The following is a 21,814-nucleotide window of genomic DNA, read 5'->3' as shown; positions in this document are numbered from 1 at the left end:
CTCGTCCCAGGGCGCCTGGCACCATGTCAGACGAGATCCAGTCCTGGAGGGCTGCGGGGACGGCCCGGAGGGGTGCGGGGGCACAGGGGTGCGGGTGTGGCTGGGGTGCGGGTGGGGAGCAGGGGTGCAGATGGGACACGGGGTGCGGGTGGGGCGCAGGGGTGCGGGCGGGGTGTAGGGACACAGGGGTGCCGGTGTGGCGCGCGGGTGCGGAGGTACGGGTGGGGTACAGGGGTTGGGCGGGATGCAGGGGTGCGGGTGGGGTGCGGGGATGCGGGTGGGGTACAGGGGTGCGGGTGGGCCTCGGGGGTGCGGGCGGGTCTCTGGGGCGCAGGGGTGCGGGTGGGCCTCGGGGGTGCGGGCGGGTCTCTGGGGCGCAGGGGTGCGGGTGGGCCTCGGGGGTGCGGGCGGGTCTCTGGGGCGCAGGGGTGCGGGTGGGCCTCGGGGGTGCGGGCGGGGCGCTGGGGTGCAGGGGTGCTAGCGTGGCGCCGCGTCCCGGGCGGCGCGGGCTCCCTGGTTCCCGGGCTCCCGGCGCCCGCCCCGCCGCGCTCCGGGCCGTTCCCATCCGGCCCGCGACGCCCCGCCCGCCCGCCGGCCCGCCCGCCCGCCCGTCCCCCGTGACGCCGCCTCCGCCGCAAACTTTCTCCTCCCGTCCGGCCGCGGCTCGAAAGGAATGGAAAATGGCGGCCTAGGCGCGGACTTTCCGGCCCGACCTGCGGCGGCGGCTCCCGGGCCCGCGGCCGCGCACCATGACGCGCTGGGTGCCCACCAAGCGGGAGGAGAAGTACGGCGTGGGTGAGCAGCGCCCCGCGCCCCTGCCCGGCCCCGCGCCCCGCGCCCCGCGCCCCGCGCAACTTCCCCGGCCCGCGGCCGCCCCGCCTGTTGCTGCCCGCGCGCGGCGGCGGGACGCGGGGCCCGGGGCGCCTCGGCCCCTCCCGGCCCCCCTCGGTGCCCCCCGGCGCCCCCCCCCCCGCGCCCCCCGGCGATCCCAGGCGCCCCGGAGCCGGCGGCGGGCTGGGCGCCCCGTGCCCCGCGCGCGCACCCCGCTCCGGGCTCCCGGCCCGGGTGTCGCCTCCCTCCCTTCGCTCCCGAGTGAACTTGGGCGCTGGGCCGGCGGGGCGCCGACCCCGAGGCCCCGGACCCCGGCCTGGGCGGGCTCGCGGGTGGCGGGGTCCCCGCTGCAAGTTTCCCGTTCCCACCCCGCGCTCCAGAAAGTGAGGCCGCGCTGCCCGCCCGGGCGCCCGGCCCCGTCGCCCGCCCGCCCGCCCGCCCTCCCGGCCCGGCCCGGCCTGCGAGGCCTGCGGGCTCCCCGGCCCCTCGACCCCGACCTCAGCCCCCCAGAGCCCTCACCTTTCCGTGAGGCCTGGCCGGGGCCGCCCCCGGGCCACCTTCCCACCTGCCCTGCCCTGCCCTGCCCTGCCCGGGCCTCGTGTCCGCCCCGCTGGCTGCAGGTCTGCCTCCCGTCTTGGTGACTCTGGGCGACGGGTGGGGGGGGGGGTGTCTTGCTTCAGGAGTACCGAGGCCGGGCTTCCCGCCCCTTAGCGGATGGGGATACTGAGGCACAGACATTCCCGGAGGGCCGTGGAGGCAGTGTGCGTCCCGAGGAGTTGGGCAGGCGCAGGCCCGTGGTGATGGAAGGGCCCTGTGGGGCTGTCTCTGCGCGCCAGCGAGGCGGGCTCAGGGGTCCGGGGCAGGGGGCCTGTGTGGAGGGAAAGCCCCAGGCACGCGTGGAGGAGGAGAGAGGGGGAGCAGCTGGAGCTGGGGAGGGGGGCAAAGCTGCATTCCAGATGGCTAGCCCGGAACCAGGGAGTAGGTCCCCTTCCAGAGGCCTGTGTGGGGGTGTTGGGAGGCACCCCCCCCCCATGTGACTGTGGTTACTTCCGCTGTGCTGAGCTAGGGCAGGGAGGCTTGTCTGTGCTTTAGCGCGTGATGGTGGATTCGCACTCGCACCCCTGGGCGCGCCAGCTGCTGCCACGTCCTTGGCTTACCTTGCCAGTGGGAGTGGAGGAAGGAGGGAAGGCTTCTCTTTGAGCCTCCATTGTGTGTGTGTATGTGTATGTGTGTGTGTACACCCGCGCATGCAGGCTGGTACCAGGTCTTGAACTCGGGGACCATGCCCTGCCCCTGTAGCTTTTCCGCTCGAGGCTGGCCCCTGCCACTTGCGTCACAACCCTAGCTCTTTGGTGGTTAGCTATGGATACTAATCCCCCCAGATTTGTCTGCCCAGGCTGGATTTGAAGGGAGACCCTCAGATCTCCGCCTCCTGAGTTGCTGGAGCGACAGGTGTGCGTAGCTAGGGTTGTAGATGTGAGCCCCGCTTTCCTCCACATCTCGAAAGAGCCCCTCTGCTGGCTCCGGTGGCCTGGATGGTGTTGGCCAGCACCGTGTTTGAAATGTGCCCTGTCCACGTGGTGACGAGCAGAGGGAGGAGTGCTGCCAGTGGCTCCCGGAAGTTGCCAATTAGAGCCAGCAGGGGCTTCTCCAGGAGGAGGGGGAGGCGGGGTGGGTGGCCAGTCCTGGGCCAGAGTTTGTCTATAACCTTTCCTGTTGTCACATCGCTCTCTTCCAGAGAGCGTTAACCAGCGTTCCCCTTTAGGACTCCCAAACCTCACACCTCTTGCTAGTATTTTGGGACATTATTTTCAGAACTCGGTGTTGGGAAGTTCCCCGAGGAGAAAGGCATCCTGGGATGGCTCTACCAGGGAGGAATGGCAAGGGTGTAACTGATTCTCCTCTGGCGCGGAGCAGAGGGTGGGCCGCCTTGCCATCTGCCTGGTGCGGGTACCACAGGTGAGCTGGTTGGAAGTAACCGGACGGTTTCAGGGGGCCCTGGGGCAGCAGTGGCCAGGCTGGGGGCTTCAGCGGGGGTGGGGGGGTGGGGGGAGCCGAGCTGTGCAGTCATCCTGGGCGCTTGTGCCGGTTTGGGAGTTAGTACCGGAACAGGTGAGGGGTTCGGGTGTGGCCGTCTGTGGTACCGGGAAGGGCGCTCTGGCTGACTGGCTGTTTCCAACGAAGGGAAAATTACTGCAGATCCTTCTTCGCAACCTCAACAGCTTTTTGGGGAGCCTAACAACGGAGCAGTGTTTCCCTCCCTGGGCTCTGGTGGGTGGGCCTTGCTTCCACAGGCCAAGTGGCCCATGAATGGATCACGAGGGGGAAAGGAAATGGTAAAACTCCATCTCATTTGGAAACATGAATCATAGTTCATTGTTTGAGAGTACTTTGGAATCTGCTAGAAGCCTTGTTGGTAAGTGGAGACGCTTATTTATTTCTTTCTTTTTGTGAAAGACACGGAGAGAAAAGGGTCAGCGGCTGATTTGCGGGTTGTTCTGCGGAGGCTGGAAGGGTGGGCGCCCCGTGATTCTCCCCATGGGGTGCTGCCTGTGACATTGGCCGGATGGCCTTAGTTTGGGGTCTTGGTAGGGATCTGACACGTGACTGCCTGTCACCTCTGAAGGATGGGCCCGAGATTCTTTTCTGTCACCCTTCTGCACCCCACCCCGCACAGCTGGGCGGGGTCATTATTAAGTGCGCCTGGATTCTGTTTTGAGGATTGGATGGAGAGATGAAGTGCGTTGTGTGCAAGGGAGACTAAGGGCCCCGGCACCCAGCGTAATCCCTGGACCCTGGGCAAATGACACCTTAGTTCTCTGCAAAGGAACTTGGTCGACGCGATTGGAGCTTGGGAAGGGGAAATGGTCCTGTGTCCTTAGGTCCGTTCGTGTTGGGGAAGCGAGGTGCTGCAGAAGGTAAGTCAGATCTCAAACCTTGGAGGATTCAACGGGCAATTGTTGATGCTGAGATTAGAGGTTCAGTTGTGAAGATGGATCGAGGCCCCAGAGAGCTAAGGGCAGCCCGGGAGACAGGACCGTGTGGCGCCGTCACAAAGGGCTGGGATCTGCCAACGTTCTCTGGATGAGCTCGAAGACACAGGGGGAGCCGAGCCTGTGGACTGCAGATTTCAAGGATTCACGGACACGCGTGCTTGAGACAGGTCATCACTCCTCCGCCTTTATTAGCTTTTCATCGAATGAAGGGCCAAGATTGGAGTGACAAGTGATTTTCTGTTTAAATTTCGCCATTATAGTTTCTGGGAACAGTCTTTTCCTTCCAAAGTTGCTGTCTGGGCTGGGGGAAAAAGTGGATGTTTGGGGCTGTCAGAAGAAGAAAAAGTTGATTTCTTAAAAGTCTAATGTTCGCAGAAGTTTGTTAAGTGAAGACACGCAAGGGAGCCCTCCTTAGGACATACTGTGTTTCTATAAACCTGATTTCATTTCAGAAATGTTATGGCAATTTAAAGTTTATTGTCGTACCACTTCGCCTACCAGATCAGGTGTCTGGCCGGGATCGTCTTAGGGGCGTGAATAGTCCTTTTTTGTCTTTCTTTCGGTACCGGCACTGGGTTTGAACTCAGTGCCTTATACTCTTACACTTGGCCTTTTCCGCTCAAGACTGGCGCTCTACCACCGAAGCCACAGCTCCACTTCTGGCTTTTTTTTTTGCAAGTTAATTGGAGATAGGAGTCTCAGAGACTTTTCTGCCCAGGTTGGTTTTGAACAGCGATCCACAGATGTCAGCCTCTCGAGTAGCTGGGATCCCAGGCGTGGACCACCATGCCTGGCTCTAATCCTGCTTGTTCACCGGTCCCCTCTGGGTGCAGAGGAAGGAAGCGGCAGCGTTGAGCAGCGTGGGGCCCGTTCCTGGCGGGACGGAGACACCTCGATGCCTGTGCTTGGAGCTCACGCTCCCTCCTCTTCCTTCTCTCATTAAGGTTTGCGTATCAGCAATTACAGTGGTGGAAAATGGAGATCTTAGTGTGCTTGTTACCGGTGTCCCCCGAGTTTACACCTTGCACAGCTATAATGCAGCCTCTGAAGCAGGACACCGACATGCATAGACAAGATGCAGAACTTTCTGCATCCCGAGGACCCTCAGGCTTCTACAGCCCAACGCTGCCTGACACCCCCTTGCCTCAAGTCCTGGCCGTTTGCTCTCTGTCTCTGTATCCACTGGCACCGTACAGGGGCTGTGTGTGGTTTGGGGACTGGCTTTTTCTGCTTGGCATGCTTTCTGAAGATCTCTGACGTTGTTGTGTCTCTCAGGCTCGTTCCTTTTCCTTGCTGAGTAGTGTTCTTTATGTCTCCGCCACAGCTTGTGTGGACTGTTCATCTGTCGAAGGCCATCTGGGTTTGGGCTATTACGAATAAAGCTGCTAAGAACGTTGGTGTACAGGTTTTTGCATGAACATACGTCTTTACTTTTTTTTGGGATAAATGCCCAGGAATAAAATCGCTGAGTCCTGGGGTAGTTGGATATTCAGCTTTTTTCAGAAGCTGCCAGACTTTTCCCGAGTGGCAGCACCAGATTGCATGGTCACCAGCTACTCCTCTGTGTGTGTGTGTGTGTGTGTGTGTGTGTGTGTGTGTGTGTGTGAGCCAGCGTGTGCAAGTCCCTGAACTAATGGAGATGATGCGGGGCTCTGGGAGGGAGTGCGGGCTGAGGCTCTATCCAGCCGGAGGGTCCACGCGCCTTCCGCCTCCGATTTCTTGTCGTGAGCGTCACCGAGGGGAGGAGCGCTGTGATTTGGTGAGCGAGGAGGGCTCCGAGTTTGGATTTTATTGGTGGCAGGGCCGCTTTTCATCCCCGTTAACACGCGTCAGCTCCCCTTTGCCAGTGCTTGGTTTTGCCACACCTGTGAGCTGACGGGAAGCTCTCAGCAGCGAATCCAGGGACCCGAGGCCCCGGGGAGTTCCGAAACCCCAGTGGCGGTGCTCCCAGTCCGCTTCCCTTTTCTCTTCTTTTCGTGCCAGTCTTCGGGCCTGGGCGTTGTCCCCTAGTGTTTACGAGGGCACGGGCACGGCCCTCTGTCACTTGGGCCACAGCTTCACTTGTGGCTTTTTGGTGGTTCGTTGGAAAGGAGAAGAGTCTCGTGGATTTTCCTGCCCGTGCCGGCTTTGAACCTTGGTCTTCAGACCTCACCTTCCTGAGTCGCTAGGTTTTCCCTGTCACTTGGCTGCAAGTAGGCTCTGATTAAGGGGGTGGGGGCTGTCATTCTGACATTAAAACGGGGGTACACAGTGCATGTGTTAGTGTGCCGGTGTGGCCGTAACGAGGTACCCCGGCGCCGAGGGCAGTGGCCCCCACTGCGTTCCATTCTGGGGTACCGAGTTGATGCTGGGCCCACGGCCCCTGTGTGGTAACTGTGTGGCCGGGGGGCGGAAGGGTGCATCTGGGTGGCCTTGCGTGTGCGGTGGGGTTCTGGGGAGCTGTGGGGCCTGTGTGTGTATATTGGGGGGGGGGCGAGGCTGTCCGCCTAGGCCTTTCCTCCTGGACTCAGACCTGGAGGTTCCTCTTCCCATCCACCTGGGCGGAAGCCCGAGCGGCCCTTCCCCGGGGCTGGCCGTGGGCCTGGCTTCCGCCGCCGCTCCGTGTGCCCTGGGCGAGCTCCAGTTTCCTAGTCTGAGTTCAGAGGCACAGGCCCTGGTTCCAGGGTCCCCGTCTAGTCTAGACAGTCGTGGAAGGGATGCCCTTCGGCTGTGGCTTTGCCTATTTCCTGTCATGCAGGGTTGACAATGGATGCCCCCCTCCCCTCCTCCCCCGGGGGAGCTCTGTATGTGGTCAGACTCCAGATCGGCTCATCTGCCCCAAGCACACCTTGCTGGGTCAGTCACGGGGCAGGGGAGGGGGCCTGGCTGGCGGCAGGTTGATGACCCCGGCTCTGCGGGTCCGCCGTTGCCGTGGAAGTCAGGCGCGCGGCGTCCCTGCCGGCTGGGAGCTGGCCACACTCCGCGGGCAGATGGTGTTTCATCCCCGACAGGTGTCTGTCAGCTTGTTAATTTTTCATCTGGGCGCCTGGAGGGGAAGCAAGGCGCTTCCCCCTAGCGCGGTGTGCGCCCTCACAGGGCCGGGGGGGTGCCCCAGCCTGGAACCCCGGCTCCTTTCAGCTCTTGGTGGCGTGTCACCCGGGCAGGTGATTTCGGTTAGGCCGCCACCGCCGTCTCTCCTTTGTGCAAGTAGTGGCAGCACCGGCCCTCTGGGCCCTCCCGAAGACAAAGAGAGAGGACCTGGCACACGCCCGGCCCTGGTCTGTGCGGAAGGAAGGCTCATCCTTCACGGCTGGTTTTCTGAGGTGGAGCCTGAGGCTTCGGCAGCCCCTCCCTGTCTCGAGGAGAGGGCGTGACGGCCACAGCTAACTTGTCACTGTCCCTGGAGGGACAAGGCAGGGCAGAGCTCCCCACTCCAGGGAAGGTACCCCTACGTGTCTGTTCTGGTGCAGTTGCACTGTAGAGCTCTTGAGAGCCGAGAGTCGCCGTTGGTTTCCTCTGGAGTGTGATGCAAAATCGGCGGACCGTCTTGAGTGATTTAACCAAATTGAATCCGTGGTGTAAACTCCGCCGTGTCAACGGAGCCATTAGAGCTGGGTAGCTGCTGTAACAAGCAGCCCCTCTATGTTGGTATCATTACAGTTTGCTCTCCATGACCCCGAGGGTAGAGAGGGGTGGCAAGGGGCAGAGGGCAGGGCTGGGTCCCGCTCCAGGCTGGTATGGAGGCGGTTCTGTTCCTTCTGCTCCAGGCTGGTATGGAGGTCGCTCTGTTCCTTCGGCTCCGGGTCTGTGGGGGTGGATCTGTTCCTTCTGCTCTGACCTGTCTCTGGCCAGGCCTGCTGCAGGTATGGGGGGTGGGAGCAAAGCCTGGCTGTGTGCCTGGCAGGGAGAGCGTGTGGGCTTCCATGCTCTCCGTCCAGGCCTTCAGACGCTCGTTCCCCACCCAGCCGCAAGCGTGAGGAGATGGGCTCTGACGCGTTCCCGGTGTTGAGCACGGATTGAACGAAACGGCCCGGGAAGAGAGTCCGGCAAGGAGACGCTGTCTTTTTGCTGCGTGTCTGTTCTGCTACCTGTGTCCTGTGGGCTTCAAGATCTTCAAGGGGCTGAACCTTAAAGGGCTTCCTTTAAGTGTCATTTCCCATAGTGGCTTGGTAGCTCCTGATGTCACCGCCAGTGTGTCAACACACCCGGGTCCCTATTCCTTACTCCAGAAGTGTGCACACACCTGATACATACTCAACCTTCTGGTTGCATTCCTTACACTGGAGGTGTAATACACCCTCTCCCTGCTCCTTGTACTGGAAGTGTATACACACCCTACATGTGGCACTCTGGTCCCTATTCCCTACACTGGAAGTATATACACGTCCTGGTCCCTGTTCTTTATACCAGAAGTTTATATACACCCCAGTCCCCATTCCTAACACCAAAAGCCTACACAAATCCAGTCCCTGGATTTGTATACAGGAAGTGTGTACACATCCTGCCCCTAATTCCTTACACCGGAAGTGTGTACGCACCTGGTCCCCATTCCTCACACAAGGGGTGGATTCATCCACCAGTCCTGTGACAGCTGAAGTTTACATTGGGTCTTTGTTTTTCCGGGTGTGTTCATGTTTGTCTCCGTGTGGAACGGAATTCACATTTTGAAGCAACCTGAGTCTTTAGGACAAAGTAAGCATCGGACGAGTCCGTGCAGTTAGCGAGGGGAGCGATAGGCCGGAAGCTGAGGGCAGGGCGGAGAGAGAGCACGGGGTCAGGAGTCTATGTCCCCAGCGCAGGCTGGAGCACCGCAGGCCCCTCGGCCGCGTCTGCCCCTGGAGGCTTGGGCCGCTCACCCGGCGCTGGGGTCCCCATCTCCCGAGGGCCTGGCACGCAGTGTGGGAGGAGACTTCGGAGGAGAGGCGTTTCCTCGCTCAGCCGTAGGGCTAAGCGACAGCCATACAGGCTGCCTGAAGGTCTTGCAGGTCCTTTCCCGTGATGGTTGTAAATTAAAAAGGCACAGTGGGCTTTCGGTTCCCTAAAGGTTGACAACTTTCATTTATTCCCGACACTGTCCCCCGGTACCTGATTAGTGTTCCGGGAGGAGAGTGGTTTGCATATGCCAGTAACCTGGGCAGCCCCTGGCCGTAAACAATATCCTGTAAGCCACTGGGAAATGGAAGAAAATTGCTTTCAGGTGTCCCCCTCTGCCCTTCCCGCCCTCCTCCTTTTCTTCCTCCCCTCCCGTCTCTCCTTCCTCTCGCCTCTCCTTTCTCTTCCTCCTCCTCTTCCTCGTCCTTGCCTCCCATTTCCCCCTCTTCTCCTCCCTTCCCCCCTTCCCCTGTTCCCCCCGCTGTCTCCGTGAGCCCCGGGGCTCCAGGCCGTCTTCGCGGGACTTGCGTTCTGGCACGGTGCACTGTCCCTTACCGGACACCCCGTGAGCTCCTGCCGGGCCCCCCCGTGCGGACCGCCGGCCGGTGGGACCTCAGAAATGGTCGCGGCGGGCTTGCTTTCTGCTCTGCCCGGGGTGGAGGGGTGTGAACGCTTCCTGAGCTCGGAAGCTTTGGAGGAATTAGGGGCCTTGGGTCATGACATAGGGGTCCATTGTGTTTTCATGGCCGCATCAACACAGCTTTTGTGCTCTTAGAATCCGGAAACCGTCCCTGGCTCTGCCCCGACCCTCTGTGGCCTTCTCCCGGGAACCCACCCCGCCAGTCCCGGGTCGCGGCCTGCCATTTCCTGCCGTCAGCTCCCCGGCGTGCGGACCCGCCATGGCGGCCTTTGACCTCTCCCGGAAGAGGCTGTCACTCCTGGGCTGAGCCCAGGCGAAGGGACAGCTGTGAGGGCGCAGAGGACCCGGCAAGAATGATCCCGGTGCCTCCTGACTTGGGGTCCCCCCCCCCCCCACCCTCCAGCTGCCTGTCTCCAGAATCCCTTCAGGCAGATTTTTGAGGTGTGAGGGCCCACGGCTAGGGCAGAGTTGTCAGAAGCGGGGGCGGGGGGGGGCGGACCCTGGGTCAGGACACGAGACCCCAGCTCGCCCAGCCCCGGCCATTGTGCCCAGCCTGCGCTGTGTGCAGGATGTATGAGCTGGTCTGAGTGCAGGGCCGGGAACTCCACCGGGTGACATCCAGGGTGCAGCCCCCCCCTCCGCGGCCTCCACCCCCCTCTCGCTCTCCAGCCTCACGGCGTCCGCGGTGCAGCCCCCCCCCCCCCCCGCGGCCTCCACCCCCCTCTCGCTCTCCAGCCTCACGGCGTCCGCGGTGCAGACCCCCCCCCCCCCCCAGTGCCTGGGGCCCCACCGTGCACATGCAGAGTGTGGATAACAGACCTTCCTGCCTCTTGGGAGTGGCCGAGCCATGACCTAATTTCCACCCAGTGTGGACCCCTCCCGTGAGCCCCTGAACACGCCCCAGACATTGCCCCTTGTCTCCCCTGGGGCAGAAGGGATGCTCCACTCACCACCTCAGTGCGGGGCCCCGCCCATGGTCCTCCCGGCCGGAGGGGGCCCCCCGTCCCCCCGCCTTCGCCCACTGCTCTGCGAGGCGGGGGCTGAGCACCTTCGCTCGGCAGCGCAGCGGGGTGGGGGGTTGGGCTACGGAGTGAGCCCAGCGGGCGGGTGGGGGGGTCCCTGCGGCGCCTCGCAGAGAGAGGGCAAACCCCACGGGGCTCGCGCCCGAGAAAGACCCCGATTCCGGCCGCACTGCGATTTCTGTGGAGTTTGCGTCGCCTTTGCACCGTTGTCCATGGAAGGTGAAATCTGAAGTCAAGCCATCCGGAGTTGGGGACCGTCTGTGTTTGGGAAGAAAAGCCGGACCTGACCATCCCCCGGCCCCTGTGGGACTAGAGGGGGCAGGGGGCAGGAGGCGTGTGTGTGTGTGTGTGTGTGTGTGTGTGTGTGTGTGTGTGTGTAGAACTGGGAACCATGGGACGTGGGGACCTGTGGCTTGGCCCCTGGACTGTTTAATGGTGTGTATGTGTGTGTGTGTAGCTGGCAGTCCCTTCCTCCTTCCCGCCTTCCCTTCCTCCCTCCTTCCCTCCCTCCTCCCTCGTCTTCTTCCTTCTCTTCCTCTTTCCCTCTCTTTCTGCTGCCCTCTCCCCTCTCCTCCGCTTTTCCCTCCGTCACAGTTGTTAGGGTTAGAGCTCAGGCTCTAGGCACTGTCCCGCAGCTCGTTTTCAAGCTCAGGGTTGGTGCTCTACCACGTGAGCCGTAGCTCCGCTTGTGGCTTTTTGCTGGTTCGTTGGGGATGAGAGTCTCATGGACTTTCCCGCCTGTCCTGGCTTTGAACCCTGATGCTCAGATCGCTGCCTCTTGTGCGGCTAGGATTACAGGTGTGAGCTCCTGGCGCTGTTTTTCCTCTTCCTGAGAGGTAGGCGTGAGTTCCCGGGAGGTCAGTCCCGGGAGTCACGTGTGGACACGACACTTTCCGCGAGAAACTACTCCGGTTGCTGGAGACCCTCCTGGGTACCAGACCTCCGACTCCCACCCTCCAAGGTTGATTTGTGGGAGTGAAGGCACGTTATCGAGATCTTCGGTTGTTTTTCTAAAATAATATCTTATTTTCCTTAACGTAATTGACTTTACCGGGGGCAAATAATGATTTAGCGGGAGGGAAATGGGATTATTCTTCTTCCAAATTGGTGCCCTCCTTCTATTAACTTCCCGTGATTTATTTCAAGCCCTTCTAACATCATGTGTGTCCATTTGTCAAAGACAGGAACGTGTCGGTGTGTGTGGCCCTGTGAGCCTTGTGCAGGTGGAGGGGCCCATGTCATCGCGGGGGGGGGGGGGGGGAGGAGGGGGGCGGGAATGCCCTGTGGGTGCCTGTCACAGCCCCGGGTGGCCTGCTCCGCTGTGCAGCCCGGTGGGAGGTTGTATCTGTGGCCTCAGAGCTTCCCTTCCCCCGGCTGTAGGGCTCCTCCGCCGGGGCTCCGTCCAGTGGGCTTCCTGCCTCGGGGGGGGGGGGGGTTGGTGGGTGGAGGGCCTGGGGGGGGGGGTGTTAGCTGCCATTGGTGGCTCAGGCGTCCTCCAGATCAGCTGGGGCTCTCGCTAGCATTTTCTTGATCTTCAGTTTTCCTCCCTCAGCTGAAGGGAGCTGAAGGTGGAAGGAAGGCTCTCCCCAGGACGGGGGGGGGGGGAAACCCTGTTTTTTCTATAGAGGCTTAGATGATAAATGCTTTTGACTTCAGGGACCAAGGGCAGAATCGAGGGTGCCATGTAGGAGCTCATTCAATCACTAAAAATATTAGGCAGGCACTGGTGGCTCACGCCTATAATCCTAGCTACTCAGGGCGCTGAGATCCAGAGGATCCCGGGTTGAAGGTTTGAATCTGCTGGACTATACCTCCAAAACCAAGAAACGAAATAAGACTAAGAGCCCCACCACCAACAAACAGCAAAAAGCAAGACTGGAGGCATAGCTCAAGTGGCAGATGAGCAAGCCCGCCGAGCGAGCAAGAGGCCCTGAGTTCCGTTACTGAATTAATTAAAACCGGGGCTGGGTTGTGGCTCAATGGTAGGGCACTTACCATGTACAGGGTTTAGTGACTTGATCACCGGCACTGAAACACACGCACACATACACACACACACACAGTCACGCACAGACACACTCAAAAGGTAGAAACCAGTGTTAGATTATTAAAAAAAAAAAAGAAATAAAAACATTGAGTGTATGACACAGTGATTCCACTTAAAGAAATCAACATCCGCTCAAACAAATGTGCGTAGCAGACTGTTCACAATACTGGGAAGAGGGAAACAGCCCAGAGATCCAATAGTGGAGAAACGTCTAAACACTATGTGGCGTGCTAATAGGATAGGATGTTATTTAGCCCTAAGAGGGACGGATGCTCTGATTCGCGCTTTGGCGTGGAAGAACCCGGTGAACATTGTGCACAGAAGGATGTGGGGGGGGGGTGTGACTTGGCTCCACTTGTAGGAACTGTCCAGAATCAGCACATCCGTGGGGAAGGAGACTGACCCGAGCCCGCCGCTGGAGTGTGGAGAGGCTCCCTAGAGGCTGGAGGATTTCCTCTGTTTGTGCGGGCACACAAGTGTGCGGGTGTGCCAGTGCTAGGGCTCGAGTCGAGACCCTGGGCACTGTCCCTTGGCGTTTCCTGCTCAAGGTTGGTGTTCTACCACTTTAGCCACATCTCCGTGTCTGGCTTCCTGGTGATTCGTTGGAGACAAGAGTCTCGTGGACTTTTGTTTCTTGACTGGGCTGGCTTCCAACTGTGATCTACAGATCTCAGCCCCCTGAGAGCCTGTCATTTTAGGATTACAGGCGTGAGACACAGTGCCCACCGGGATTTCCCTTTGAGGCAGTGACCATCTCTTAGGTTGTGGTGACACCGCACTGTGAACGTTCTGCCTGCTGAATGCCGCTGAATGACGCACTCTAAAATGGTGATGTGTGTTTTGCCTCAGTTAAATAAAGGTAGAAACCATTCTTGGCTTACGAGCAGTGCAAATGAAGCTGTGGGTCAGCTGGCGTATCCGCTGTGTTTACTCGTCCCAGGGTTAGAGTCTTACACTCCTTAAATTTTAGAATAATGACTGTTATTTTTGCAGTAACATTTGGCGCTGGTTCTTTAAGCAAATAATATGAAAAGAGTAGAGATGTTAAAGAAAGGCTCCTAAACTGTTATTCTCTAAATAACATTCTAGGCAAAAAAATAACCACTGTTGTAAGCGTATTGCTGTCCTCGAGCCGCAGACTGAATCTTGGCATTCTCCCACGATTCATGCATTCAAATCTCCCTCCCTCCCTTCCTCCCTCCCCCCTCCCTCCCGTGTGTGTGTGTGTGTGTGTGTGTGTGTGTGTGTGTGTGTGTGTGTTTAACTGGAGATGAGAGCCCCAGGGCCGTTCTCTGGGACTTTCCTGCTCCGTCTGGCTTTGAACCAAGATCCTCAGCCCTCAGCTTCCTGAGTAGCTGGGGTTACGGGCGCGAGCCGTGGGCACCGGCTGGTTGGGCCTGGTTTCTTGAGGTGAATTCTTGCTACGCAGCCCAGGCTGGGCTCGAAGGCTCCCTCCGCCTGCTGCAGCCATCCCGGCGCCGGGATGACAGGTGTGCACCGCCACGCTTGGCTGGCGGAGCTGTCTTATTCCCCCCACCCCGTGGGCATGGGGAGAAGGTGCCGTGTTTGAGGCAGAGCCTCGCCAGACACCAGATCCGCCGGCGCCTGGACCTCGTGCTTCCGGCCTCGGGACTGGTGAGAGATGAGTTGCGTGGGTAGAAGCCGCACCTGTCGTATTTTGGTTGAGCAGCCGGCATGCAGGGATAGAAGTTCAGTAGAAGCTGGGGAAGGGGTGGGTGGGGGCGGGGGGAAGGGGAGAGGACCCTGCCTGTAAAGGGAGCTACTGCGGGACGGGGAGGTGGAGGTGGAGTCAGTGCTTGTGCCCTGTGAGGGTGAAGCTGAGCTGGGGTGGGGGGTGGGGGGAGGGAGGGTCTGAGGGTCTGGCGTGGGAGGAAAGGCTCAGAGAGCAACGGGCAGGAATCTGGTTCGGATCCTTGCCTCCTCTCGCACGCCTCGCCTCTGGATGAACAGAGAGTAAAATCTCCATTTTGCCTTTTTCACGTGACCCGCCGTGGCCCGTGGGGACCAGCAGCCGTGGGCCAGAGCTCCGCAACATTTGTCGGCACCGCGTCCTCTTTGATCTCCGTGGTCTCTGGGCCGCCACTTAAAGGTGGGATTAGCGAGCCCGTGTCGTGAAGGATCTCGGTCCCCGACGCGCAGGGCCGGTGAGCCAGCGTGAATAACCAGCGCCGGCGCCCCGGCTCCTGAGCCTCTGTGTCTCGCGCACGCACCTGCCACAGCGCCGGGCGTTCCCCGCAGATGCGCAGAGCCGTGCAGCCGGCCTCCCGGCCTTTCTAGGGAGTAGGCCGTAGTAGTTGCTTTTGTAGTCCTCCTCCTCGCTGGGCAGGCGCCGCCTCGTGAGCCACGCCTCGGCCTTTTGGTTTCCAGTTACCTTTACCAGCTAAGTCTTGCATGTCTGAGCTGTGCTGGGCTGCCACCCTCCCTGTGCCTCCCGTGGAGCAGGGATTACAGTCGTGAGCCGCCACGCTTACTCTTTCTCTTTTCTTCTTGGGCGAGGGGGATGGAGTGTCACTCACATTTTGCCTGGGCTAGCTTTGAACTGTGATCCTCGAGATCTTGTCTCCCAAGTAACTAGGGTGACAGGCATCGGCCACGACACCTGGCCCTGAAATACTTGTATTTATGTGCATATGTTTGCGTATATGTGTGGGTGCATATACACACACACCATACCACACACACACACACACACACACACACATTTTCAGAATGCACTCTTCTCCCTCTTTGGTTTTGCTTTCTGTGGTTACATTACCTGTAACCAGATCTGAAAATACTGGATAGAAAATTCCAGAAGTGACTTAACTCCTAAATTTTAAATAATTTATTATAGTATATTGCTGTAACCGTTCCGCCACTGTTTGTTGTTGTTGTGACTCTTACTGAGACCTAGTTTATAAGTTGCTTTTTATCATAGGTGTGCATAATTGCCCAGTTTTTATTGTTGCCGTTACTCTCTCAAGGTAATCTAATTTATAATTGCATTTATAAATATGTAGCCTCGTGGAGCACAGGTCCTGGCTGAGCAGAGTTTGTGTGCGCACACGTGTGTGTACATGTTTGCACCTGCTGCTGGCAGGCATGAACTTCCCAGGGAACGGCGTCGTTCTTAGGAGACCTGTTTCCCCCAGCGGTCGAGCTCAGAGCTTCTGACCCCTCCCTGGGGGCCTGAGGGTGAACTCCTTGTGACTTTTACTGGGTTTTGTGCCAGTAACTTGGACTTGAACTCGGTGCCTTGCATTCTTGCTTGGCTTTTTTTTTTTTTTTTTTTTTTTTTGCTGAAGTCTGGCATTCTACCACTTGAGCCATTCCTCTGCTTCTGGCTTTCTGCTGGTTCCTTGGAGATAAGCGTTCCATGGATTTGTCGGCCTGGGATGGCTTTGAGCTTCAGTCCTCATCTAGATCTCAGCCTCCTGAGCAGCTGGGGTTACAGGCGTGAGCCGCCAGTGCCCGGCTCCGGATGATTCCCGAGGAAGGGAGACGGTCTCCTTAGCCCCTGGTCACCCAGAGGCGACCCCTCCTCCGAGCAGATAGTGCAAGGAGAGTCGGGAAGGTCGGGCGCCCCGGACGGACGGATGGACGGACGGACGGACGGATGGAGGCTGCCTGCTTGCCTGCCTGCCTGGGCCTCCACAGGAAATGCTGTGGCCATTTCACCTGCAGGGTTCTAAAGTCGCCAGTGGCTGGCAGCCGCCGAGGGGCACAGGGGCCGCCCCTGGGGCCCCGGGGCCTTTTCACGGCTGACCGGAAGTGGGTGTGGGAGAGAGATCAGGACCCTGGCCCTCCCACTGTGGTCAGGGTTGGGAAGTGGGCCTCTCCTCCAGGGGGTGGACCTGCTGGGTGTGCTGGGTGGGGCCAGGGTTGGGTGTGGAAGCGGTGAGAATCTTGCGGCCTTAGGGGCCGAAGCCCAGGCCCTCCCGTGGCGTGGGCTGGATTCCTGTTTGGCTTCCGGCGGGGTAGGTCAGCCTCTCTGAGCCTCGAGCACTGCCTGCTTCCCGGAGGGTGGAGCTGTGGAACGGTCAGCTTCCGTCCCACGCTTGCTGACCGGCTGCCACCAGGAAGCTGAGAATTGTCCCCCTGACAGACACCCCCCACACACACCTTTTCTATGTTCTGCTAAACAACAGCGACGACAACAATCCAATATGATAATACTAGGGCTCTCTTAAGTAGAATCAGGAGATTTCCATCCAAATTACTTGCTCTTGGTTCTTAGTCTGAATTGAGATTTCCAGGAAAAGTAGATAAAAGAAAAAGCCATTAAACTTTAGAAACCATGTTGCCATTGGCATTTGCATACATTTGCATATCAATTTGAGGGAAAGCACATTTACTTATGCCTGCTCTGCTGTGTCCATTGATAAACACCCTGTGTTGAGGGGCTGTGGGGGGTCAAAGGTTATGTGGTGGCGCTCACCCCCAGCATCAGGTGGTGGAAATCTGAAGTTACGGTGACCCTACTAGAACCCTGACCTGACTTGACACTAGTAGCTGGGGCCATTGTCATGAGCAGAGATCTGTGACTCTCCTCCTGTGACGCTGCCCTCACACGGGGGGGGGGGGGGCGGGGGGGGGTGGTGGTGATGTCAGGATACCTTAGAAGACAGCCCAGAGAGGGGTCCGCAGAAAGTGGCGTCGCCCTGCCCAGGCTGAGCAGGGCCGAGCAGAGCGCCTAGGGCCCCCAGAGCTGGAAGACGCAAGGAATGTGTTTGCTAGAGACTGTGGGGGCTGCGTGGCCCGCCGACCTCGGATTAGGATTGGTTTTGGGGGCTCCAGGCCTCCATCCAGTCAGCCCCGCGTTGTCAGGGTTCTCGCAGGACCCAAGTGGGGCTGTCAGGTTCCCTGCCCCCTCACCTGGTCCCCCGTGGGTGAGGGACTTGAAGTGCCCACCTTCATCGTCTTTCTGGGTGCATCTGGAGAATGAGATAATGTTAGCAGCTTCAATGTCTGACTTGCTGTTTTCCTGCAGTTGCGTTAGATTGGTGGGTTGTCTGGTTGATGGATTGATCGGTCGGTTGTGTGTGTGTGTGTGTGTGTGTGTGTGCACGCACCTGTGCCTGGACTGGGGGTTTGAACTCAGGGCCTAGGTGCCGCCCTTGAGCATTTTCGTTCAAGGCTAGTGCTGTGCCCCCGAAGCCGTACCTCCTCCACGTCTCCCTTTCTGGTGGCTAACTGCAGATAAGAGTTTCCTGGACGGTGTTTCCCCAGCTGGCTTTGAACCGTGATTCTCACACTCAGGGTAGCTAGGACTACAGGCATGAGCCAGCACCGCCCGATGCAGGTCATAATCCAGCACCCCCCTCCGGAGGTCAGGCACTGGGTGTACACTGAAGATCCTCCTGGAAGGTCCCATTATTCAGAGGTAGGGATGATCTATTCCTTTCTCTCAGGAGAACGTGCGATCCTTCCTTCCTTCCGTCATGCGTTCTCTCGTGCGGTTGACTTTGCGTCAGCTGCCCCCGTGGGATGCCCTTCCCGGGATCCAGGCCAGCTTAGTGTCTGTCTCATGCCTGCTGTTGAGCGAGTCCCGGCCCCAGGATGGGTTGTAGTCCCAGCCAGTGCTTTGAGATGCACAAAGAGCAGAAGCAGGCTCCTTCTCGGAGAAACTGGAAGAAGAAAACAAGAAGCAAATGGCAGACGGTGCTGGCCAGCTGTAGCGTAAAGCCTGTGTGAGAGGAAGGACCCAGGGCCCCCCTGGCCCCGGGGCGGGGGACTGTAGGGGACTGAGGGCAGAGGGCCCGTTTCCCCTGGGTACTGTGCCAGCCTGCCCTGGGGTTCAGTGTGATTGATCACCCAGAGCTGGGCCCAGGGCTGGTGGCAGTGCCGTCGCCAGGGCCTCATGTGGCTGGGCTTGTAAAACTTGCCTCGCATCTGGAAGATTCCAGCTCCCAAGCCCCCCTCCTCCCTTCCGTCTCTGAGCATTGAGCTGTGAAGCTGTGGCCAGGGCACTCTAGGGGCCTTGAAATACACACACACACACACACACACACACACACACGCACGCACGCACGCACGCGCGCGTTCTGGGCCCCACAGGAGGTTCCCACAGCCCCGGTGGTGTGTGGGGCCTTCAGAGAGCCGTGTTCTAGAGGTTACTGTGGACCACTCTCGTCAGCAAGGTTTCTAGGAAAGCAGAAGGATCTTGTCTCACGCGTGCCAGGTGGTGTGTGAGGTTGGTAGGAGAGGAGACGAGAGATGTCGCCGGGCCGGGGCCGGTCAGCCTGGAAGAGCGGGCAGTGCGGCTCTGGTGGTGCCCAGGGAGGCCAGGCCCAGGGGTGCCCGCTCAAGGAGCCTGGGGAGGCACTGCGGGCGGGGAAGGGGGCCCCGGGAGGGACTTGGACCCTGCTGGTGTGACCCAGGGTCTGAGGTCACCGTGGGACTCCCCAGGTCATTGTGGGTGTGTGCTGGGGGTCACTCCTTGAGCCTGCCCAGTGTGGCGGGTGACCCAGCTGGAGTTCCTCCTGCGGCGGGACATGAAGATTTGCCGCTCTTGCACGTAGGTTGAGGTGACAGTGAGCCCTTAGCTTGGGGGTGGGGGCGGGGAGCAGATGCTGCTAGTCAGCATGGCTCCTGCTGGCTGTTCTTGCTGTGAGACTCTGTGCATCTTAGGAGGGCACCTTACCCGATAGCTAAGACTCCCTGGAGGCTGGACCAAACGGCAGACCCGCCCTGCCCATCCTTATGGATGTCCCTCCCACCCCCTGCACACTGTCCTTCAGGGGGGTGGGGGTGGGACTTCCTGCCGGCCCCACTTTTGCACTTCTCAGCTTGATGCATGCATGGCCTTTGCTCATGGCTTCCTGTCCTGGGTGCCAATCTCGGCGGGGAGATAACGAGATAAGAGGAGACGCGGCTGTGGGTTCGGGGGTGCTCTGTACAGACACCGGGTAGCAGAAGGACAGAGAGGAAGGGCAAATGCATTGGTTTTGACTCCAAGTGATGAGATCACCGGCAGCCAGCTTTGGCTGAGGATGAATTTGAGCCTGTCCAGTGGAAGAAGTTGGTGAATTTGGAGCTATTTGTTCTCTCTCTCTCTCTGTGTGTGTGTGTGTGTGTGTGCGCGCGCGTGCATGCGAGCGCATGTCTGCCTGTCTGCCTGCCAGGGCTTGAACTCAGGGCTTTTGTCTTCAAGGCTGGCGCGAGCCCACTCGTACCACACAGCCCCCCTTCAGGCTTCGTGCCGGATAATTGGAGATCAGAGTCTCACGGACTTTCCTGCCCGGGCTGACTTGGGACTGCAGCCCTCAGATGCCAGCCTCCCGAGAAGCTAGGATGACAGGCGTGAGCTGCCGCCGCCTACCTTCCTTCATCCACTCCTAAAAGTCCTGGCAGCCCTTGTAGACGCTCTGTTGTCTTTAAGGGAGGATTTGGATTTTTATTACCCAAACAAGACACGGCAGCCTGCCGCCGCCACCGCGGCATTTGGGAAAGTGCAGCAGGGAAGTCCCGTCCCTGCCAGTGTGCCTGGGGCTTCGCAGGTCCCCGGGGTCACCGCGGCTTGGAGCGTGGGGCCCGGGGTACCACGTGGGTCTGTCGCAGATTCTCGCCTCCCCCGAGAAGCACGCCGCTTCGGATTCGCCTTTCCGTGGTCCGGGCGCGGGTGTTTAGGATCCATGCCCGAGAAATCCGGAAGGTGCGTTTCATCTCTATCCTGACAAAGCGGTACGAGGGAGCATCGTGGGGCACCGGTGAAGTCCCCAGAGCAGGGTTTTGATTTTCTTCTTTTCTGTTTAAAAGATGGATGCCAACTTATCTCGTTTCCCACCTGCAGCTCCGCGCGTGGCTCAGTGGCTGGCTGGTCACGGCCCGCTTGGAACATAGGGGTTCTTATTTTTTGTCTTATCTCCTTTCTGAAGCCCGTGGAATCCCAGGCTGACAAAAAGGATTATGAGAAACCTAAAACTTCTTTTGAAAGGGTGACAATTGTATTCCAGCCACCTAAAAAGAGCCTCATTTTGGATGTGGCTGATTTTCATCTAGAACTTTCTGTGAAGAAGGCCCGGGGGGGGGGGGTTGGGGTGCTTGTAAATAGGCACGTGTTTGCTGGATTCTGCGGGGAGCCTGCTTTTTTTCGAGGAAGGGCTCACCAGCGCTGGCCTTGGGGGTGGGGGTGGGAACAGGAAGTTGGGGTTGGCAATTGCTGTACTCCTGGTCTGGATTAGCGGTCCCAAGGTGGCGCTGTTTGGCACCTGGGTACGAGGATCTGGGGGGTCACAGATTGGATGGCTCTTCACCAGCTAGGACCCACATGCCTGGTTTTGAACTCAGGGCATGCATGCTGTCCCTTAGGTTTTCTGGTCAAGCCTGGGGCACTACCGCTTATACCACACCTCCACTTCCAGCATTTTGGTGGTTAATTAGAGACATGCACTTTGCTGCCTGGTCTAGCTTAGAGCCGCTCTCTTCAGATCTCAGCCCCCTTCGTAGTTAGGACTACAGCGTGAGCCACGGCGCCTGGCTCCTGGCTCTTTTGAAGTCTTTCACGCTGACGCCAGGCTTGACTATCGGGAAGGTGTCTTTCCCCCCCACCCCTCACTTCCTTCCCTCCCTCTTATGCCTGTGGCCCTGCTGTCTGCCCCCCTACAGCTGGGCACTGTATTCTGTCTGAGGAGAAGGGTGACATGGCTCACTGTTAGTATACCAGCCTCTATTTTTGTCCTTGGCCCAAGGCTGGTGCTAAGCAAATACTTTTTGTGTGTGTGTGTGTGTGTGAATGAAGCTGAAGTGTGAACGTTCTGGAAGCTTCCTGGGGTTTTGTAGAGAGCAGTTTTGCACAGCTGGGGCTCTCAGTCTCCATTGCAGCTGCTGACCCTGCATACACACACACACACGGATGTCCGGCCGTGCCGGGCCTGGCCGTGTCCTGTATCGATGGATGCTGAAGTTGAAACTCTGTACCAGGGTTGCATGTTGGGAAGGGCTCTTACTTTAACGGTGTCCCCAGTCATTCGCAGGCCTGCATGGCAGGAAAGCAGGACAGAGGGAACAGGGCGCGGGGCGCCTGCCTGGTTACCGTACGTCCCTTAGGCCTGCTACCTGGGCCCCCGCGGAGAAAGAATGAAAGTCATGAATCTAAAATGGAAGAGCAGTGGTTGACTCTGTGGGGAGATGTTGGATTCTCATCAGCAGTGTTTGGGCACCAGCCCTGGGTCTGGGGGTCCCGATGGGTGAGGTTCAGCCCCCGTCCTGGAAGGACTGGAGGATGGTGTGTGTGGGGAGTGTAGGAAAGGGGCCTGGCCTCAGTGGGGCAGCCCTAGGAAGGACAGGGCCCGTTGCCGAAGACCAATGGCGAGGGCTAGGTCTCCATGGTCCGCGTGGACATGACCTTGGGCCTAGACCGCAGGGTCTCCCACGCAGGCTTGGGTGGTCGGCGAAGGCCGCTGTCTTTGTCTGTGGATGCTCACTG

At 59.2% G+C, this 21,814-nt stretch overlaps 1 protein-coding gene across 3 annotated transcripts in view; it reads left to right on the top strand.

The window, feature by feature from the left end:
- The first annotated feature begins 618 nt into the window (after positions 1–618).
- The window catches only part of Dock1 (dedicator of cytokinesis 1), a 407,862-nt gene continuing 386,666 nt past the window's right edge, over positions 619–21,814 (top strand). For 2 of the 3 annotated variants that reach the window (XM_048338033.1, XM_048338031.1), the window contains exon 1: positions 634–795. In XM_048338033.1, coding sequence (XP_048193990.1) covers positions 750–795 — 46 coding nt within the window. In that variant the 5' untranslated portion in view covers positions 634–749. Of the gene's footprint in view, positions 796–21,814 lie in introns of all 3 variants that reach the window. The other variant, XM_048338032.1, reaches the window with a different exon arrangement.

The sequence above is a fragment of the Perognathus longimembris genome, chromosome 2 (assembly GCF_023159225.1).
Source record: "Perognathus longimembris pacificus isolate PPM17 chromosome 2, ASM2315922v1, whole genome shotgun sequence".
NCBI classification, from domain to species: Eukaryota; Metazoa; Chordata; class Mammalia; order Rodentia; family Heteromyidae; genus Perognathus; species Perognathus longimembris.
This window is presented reverse-complemented; position numbering and strand designations above follow the sequence as displayed.